Source organism: Halichoeres trimaculatus, unplaced genomic scaffold (assembly GCF_033239565.1).
Source record: "Halichoeres trimaculatus isolate MK-OKI-2021-1 unplaced genomic scaffold, fHalTri1.1 fHalTri1_scaffold_8, whole genome shotgun sequence".
In the NCBI taxonomy this organism is placed as follows: domain Eukaryota; kingdom Metazoa; phylum Chordata; class Actinopteri; order Labriformes; family Labridae; genus Halichoeres; species Halichoeres trimaculatus.
This window is the reverse complement of record NW_027437186.1, coordinates 15642147-15648350: the sequence shown is the minus strand read 5'-3', so window position 1 is coordinate 15648350 and position 6204 is coordinate 15642147. Positions and strand designations below refer to the sequence as shown.

Sequence of the window (6204 nt, the reverse complement as noted above, 5' to 3'; positions counted from 1 at the left end):
ACGCCTTGCAATCTAATTAACACGAACAGTATGTGAGAAACATGAAGAGTGACGGCTGCATTCATCTCGGCCATCAATGTTAGAATGTTGCTTCCTCTTTGAGTGAACCAAAACTAGCTCTGTACTCACACAGCTTCACTTATCACAAAAGAACACAGCACTGCCTATTGAAGTGGAGTGAGTTGTACACATGTATACACAGACAAGACTAAACTTACCGATTAAGCAATGACCTTAGTCGAATCGCTGCATGCATGTAAACATACTGTCTCTCAAACTGGATTTGTCGTTTGACTTGTCTTCAGGTTGTGTTTTTACCATAGACTGTGTAAAACATGGACACAGCCTCAGCAACGTCTCCCATCTGTTCCTGAAATTGCGAAATGAAGGCAGTCAGCGGATGCAGCCACATTTAATATGACACCAGCTGTGAGCTTCCTTTTTAACAGCAACAGGGTGCCCGGCAGTCATGTGACCTGAGCTGTGTCTCTGATTGGACAATCAAACGATCCTAATAACTTATAAACCCTAGAGTTGGAAAAATTCACTCATCATACAGTGTGTGCCAATAGCAAAATCAGCATTTCAGGCCCAAGCCGTTTTTCAAACCAGGCTGTAAATATGTTTTTTAATGCTGTAAAGGTCTGTTTTTATGGCTGGGTGTGTACGTGACTTCCAGTCTTTCTGCAGCCAGCCTCAAGCAGATTCTCGATGAACAGCAACTTTTAGCACTTCCATTCAGGCTTCATTTTTTCTAACTGGATGTTGCCCCTTGGTTTTTACACTTTTATTTTATTTATTTGTTTATTTATTTTTACTGTAGCATTGCCAGAGAACTATATTTGTTTTCTGTAAACATCAAAGCTGGTGGTGGTGGTGGTTCCTTGTTATTCAGCTGTAAAATAGCACCAAGTGAAGCTCCTTTCCCCTGCTGAGTGATGCGACTGAACGACAACACTCACAGTAGAGCAGAGAAGGCGGGGCATGGGTGGAGTGTGCATGAGCAAAGTGAGTGAGAAAAGCGCACATAGGGAAGAAAAACTGAAACCTAAGTATCACTCTCACCAGGCAAGCCAAGTATTGATCAATACTGATTAAAATGTTGGTGTCAATATATCAATATTTTTGATCAATCTGCACAACACAACCCATAACAATGTTTTTTTTTAAATTAACAAATGGGATTGAAGAGCCACACACTGAAAGGCAGAGAGCCACATCTGGCTCTTGAGCTGCAGGTTGGCCACCTTTGTACTGTTAATTATCTCTTGACAATTTCAATTGTAGGGCCAGAAGTTCCAGGAACTTTCTGTACATAGAGACTAAATGCAGCAACGCATGTCCTGTCTAACTGTGGATAATGCTGCTCTCCTAAAAGCTTTAAGAAGCATCTACCCAAAGACTTTTGCTTTTGTTGGGGTTGATTCGCACATTTTGCAAAATAAAAGGTTTCCTGCGAGAAAGTCCCTAAGACACAGAACCCATCATCATCCTTAGCTCCAGGATGGTTGGACATTCCCATGGTGTTTTTTTACTTGTGTAATTGTTTTAATAGATAAATATGATTAAGGTGTACCTTAAAGTATATACACAAGTGTAGGTCTAATCAGCTCAAATGATGTCAATTAACCAGTCTAAAGCTTTTTAAGTCATTACATTACCACTTAGACTTTACCAAGTTAAGGAATGTAATCTTAGCGTATGTAAACTTCTGACTTTGAAGGAAGTAATTGAAAAAAAAAAAAAAATCTAATGAATTTACTCTTTCTTTATTTATTTTGGCAATTAGCAAATAGAAATGATTTTTGCAATCCTCACTGACCTAAAATGAGAAATGTTAAGTCTGATTTGATGTGGAAAACTAAAGATTATGTGTGTTTACAAAGCATAAACTTCTGTTTTTAACTGTACATTCTAGTATTTTCAAGTTTTACCACCTGTACCTTCTCAATACATTTTCACAATGGCTGCCAGGTCTGAAATCCTCTGAACTAATGCTGCAGCACTGGCCATCACAGATTCAGCTTTAATTTGTTTAGCATCATTGTTCTCAAACTACAGCATACAATAACCAGCTGTGAGCTGTACACTGTGTGCATTATGTTAGTGATAAATCAAACAACTCTATTATTTCTTCTAGAGAAAAAGAATCCTCACAGACAGGCAGAATCTGAGCACACAGGACTTATGGGTAATAGCACAGTGACAGCTCTTAAGGTCCATTTTCAAGGACTAATCTTTGTTCGTCAAATCAAACATGAAAAGGCAATTCTCCAAGTTAATGAGCTTCAACGACTTTTTCTAAGAGCTTCAATAATTCATTCTCTCCCAGATTGTCAGACATCCATAATGGATAACACCCACAGTGAATTATTTACACTGTCATTCTTCTCGGCACAACTTACTGACTGACACTGACTCACCCAGTGCGTGTGCGTGTGTGTGTGTGTGTGTGTGTGTGTGTGTGTGTGTGTGTGTGTGTGTGTGTGTGTGTGTGTGTGTGTGTGTGTGTGTGTGTGTGTGTGTGGGTTTGATGCCGACATTTGGCTCCATAATGGGTTCACAACAAAGAGGTAATGACAACCTGTGAGAAGACAAACAATACAAAAGATAATTACACAAGTTAACATGTACTACCAGCTCCCCCAGCAGTGCAGAGCTGGGACATACAGTACAAAGAGCAACAACCACTTACAAGGGAAAACTGGGACAGAGTTTGTGCATCAAAACAAGAATGGGAAAAAAAAAGGAAAACTGCTTGTACAACCTTTCACCCTCATCTGCAGGGCCAAAGTCCATGTTCTGTCATGAGTTTAAAATACGGTTTGTGAAATTTTGGCACACCAGTGACTCAAAGCTTGGCCACAGACTATAATATTGGCCAATTCTGTAAACTTTGTCCCTCCAGACTGAGTCAATAAATTCACCTGTCACAGCTCTCTGCTCTCTTTTGGGTTGGAAAAATTTAGATTCAGAGGCAATGGTGCTGAAGAGAACACTGTTTTGGCTTTACGCATTAGCAGGTAATTTTAATGTTTAATTAGACATACTCTCATGTACTTTTTGTGTATTCACAGCTTTATTTTCATCACAGAGAGGTAGAGAAAAAAATCCTATATTGCCATACAGATAGGATGAATAAGCTGTATTTTCTTGTAGCTTTGTCTTTCTCTGCAGCTCAAGACACGTTGCCTCAAAACTGCCAATTGCCACTTGAGCTATTTCAAAGACTATCAGCTGATCTCCAGGTAAAAGATTAAAATGAGGTAAACTGCTGTAACATTCACATGAATGTGTAAGTGGATGTCAGTTCTTTTCTTTTGTGGTATTTTTGTGCTGGTATCTATCATTCCAAATTTCCAGAAAAACAAAGCAAGTGTTGTGTCTTGCTTTGACCAACAGGCGGTGACAGAGTGCAGGGGAAACTTGCAGACTGCTTTGGATGCACAGCAAGCTGCTTCACTCCTGCTCTCCTTGAGGAATGTGACTGATGCTCTGTACCAACAGCAGCTCAGGGGTAAGAGGACAAGTCAGAGGCATTGATGTGTGAGTTGGTAGCTTGTTGGTTTATGTTTGAGTTGAATACATGTTTTTGTTTTAGTATGCATGTGTCCTACAATATCCCTAAGGACTAAATTTTTTTTTTTTTTAATACAAAAACTAACAAAAAAAACAAGTAATTAGAAAACAGAAAAAAATAACTGCAAAACATACAAAGGAAGAATAAAGTTCCTGTGTTCCTGTATTGGGTAGGGAAAAAACTTTTTTTTTTTTTTTAATTTATTTATTTATTGCTGGCATAAAACTTGGGAAGCCCTCCACCAGTCTGAGTAACAGTATGACACTGCTGGTGCAAAACAAGAAGCTGCTGGATTTCGTTTGATGGCTTGTCACGGTATCAGAAACAATTCATATTTTTCCCATTGGTATCATTATTATAATTGTTAATAATAATAATAATAATAATAATAATAATAATAATAATAATAATAATAATAATAATAATAAAATGTAAAAAATAACACATGGGAAAACCAAGATGAGCATAATCAACAGACTTGATATTCTCAAGGGTATCTTTAAGTTGAAAGACAATTTTGAGAATAAATCAGATTAAAAAAAAAAAAAAAAAATCCTGTCATATATTTTCCTTTACCAGATGGCAGCAAATACTCTGTTGCTGTCACATTTTTTAAACAAAAATAAATTACAATAAGCAATTTCTGAACTAAAGAAATAAACCAACAAAAGAAGTGAATTAATTCTTGTCTTTGGCTGTCTTAATCCCTCTTAAAATTTCAACTTATTTAATAAGACATTGTGATTCCTGTATTAGCTGTAAAGAGCTCATGGAGAGCAGTAGATTACCAGATGTACTCGTTATAAAAATGCACTTAAATTCTATCATTGAATGAAGTAGTCTTCCCCAAAAACAAAAAAATAACCTGTATTCAGGATGCTCTCGTTACTGATGAAGAGCAATTGTTGGTGTTAATTCTGCTGATGTACTCTTGGGGGCAGTACTTGATGAAGTTGCACTCATGAAATGTTCAAAGAGGGACTTGATCAAATTTCAGGTTGATTTTTTACAATCATCAGAACAGTGTAGGGTTCAAGGTAAACAGATTGAAGAATACACAACATATATGTGATTGTGCTAAGAGCTCTAACAAATTGGATGCTTCAGTTTTTTTTCAAATGATAACTGATTTACAGATTGTCAAGGAGCTGAGCCAAGACAATGCCCTGATGCTGAAGTCCCCGACAATGGAGGGTTACTGTGTGTCACAGTAGACAACAAGCGCTACTGTAAACCTCTGTGCAACTATGTAAGTGATACAAGCATACAACTCTTTATCCTGCACGGTAATAAAAACTTGTTATAATAGGCAAAGGCACTTTTCTAGAAGGAAAACACTTCAGTCTTCCTTCCCAGGGTTATGACTTTGGCTTCATTCGGAAGAGTCGTCTGTATGAAGAATGCAGTGAGCAGACGGGGTATAAATGGAGCACTCAGTACACAGGAGGAAACAAACTGGCTGTGTGTAACGGTAAGCCTGTATTTTATCAGTTAACTCACAGCTATTTGTAAATTTGTTCCTGCAGTGAACTTCAGCTCCAGTCTTTTTTCATGTGAGCTCCTGATTTCCTCCATTCAGCTACGTTTGATGACTTTTTAATGTTCTTAACTCTCTGTACACGAAAAACGCACATTATATATTTATACAGTGGCACTTTATGTAGGATGTTAAGTTGAGAAGTTGAACCCAACTTTTCCCGCTTTCCCATTTCCAGAAGCACCTTTTCAAATTTCTGGGGCAGCGACGGCATATTTTCCCAAAGATCAGGACTGCCTCACAACCAAGAGCAACAGCCGAGAGCAGAGAAGCATCATTGACCTTTTTGCCTCTGAGCTGAAGATTCAGGGCATACAGGGACAAACACAGCATGAGTGTCTTGTATGTGGAGGTCTGTGAGTGAAAATGAGTGTGGGAAAGAAATTAAACTGGCTTCAAGTGTCATTGACAAACCTCTCTTGTTTTCCTTGATAACTGGATCACTGAGCAGGACTTTGTTTTTCGTTTGTATCAGTTAGTTTTTAGCAACATCTGTCTAGTCACATTTCTATTTGATTTTTTATGCTTCACCAGCAGCTCTTTGGGACTCTCAGAAAAAAAAAACTACAAAGCAAAGGATTGACTCAGAAATATTTAGTACTATTGTGTCTTTACAATTGTCTGGTGAGAAAAAGAGCTTGTGACGCAGGAGGTCAGAGTATAGACTAGGTTTGCAGACATTTATTCTCTTAAATAGCCAAAGTTTTCCTGCTGTGTACACGTTTCTTGGACTTGTAGAGGGGGTATCATGCTTTCTTATATTCCAAAAGACCTCTGATAAACTCTTCACCAAAGGATCTCCTTACTGGTTCCTAACATGAGGTGGGCCTCAAACATTAAGGTCTGCCCATAGCTCTGCAACTAGACTTCCAGAAGGCCAGCAAATCAGAGGTAAGGTATCCTGTCAAGCTGAGACATAAAAGTGAGGTATCCGACAGAAAACTAAAGGCTTTTTGAATGTTAAACTAGAAGCTGAAATATTTCTGATAGAGATATTTTATTTCATTCAGTTTTTAAATAAAATGGAGAACAAATCTGGATTTTACTCCTAAACATACCACTACTCTGAGAACAGACTCTCCCATGG

The 6204-nt window shown here is 38.0% G+C and overlaps 1 protein-coding gene across 1 annotated transcript; it reads left to right on the top strand.

Annotated features, from left to right (window-relative positions):
• The first annotated feature begins 984 nt into the window (after positions 1-984).
• Positions 985-5477, top strand: LOC141795294 (uncharacterized). The gene is made up of 5 exons (XM_074676123.1): positions 985-1008; positions 3403-3517; positions 4717-4829; positions 4937-5051; positions 5296-5477. The coding sequence occupies exons 1-5, from the start codon at positions 985-987 to the stop codon at positions 5475-5477; spliced, it is 549 nt and encodes a 182-aa protein (XP_074532224.1).
• The last annotated feature ends 727 nt before the right edge of the window (positions 5478-6204 follow it).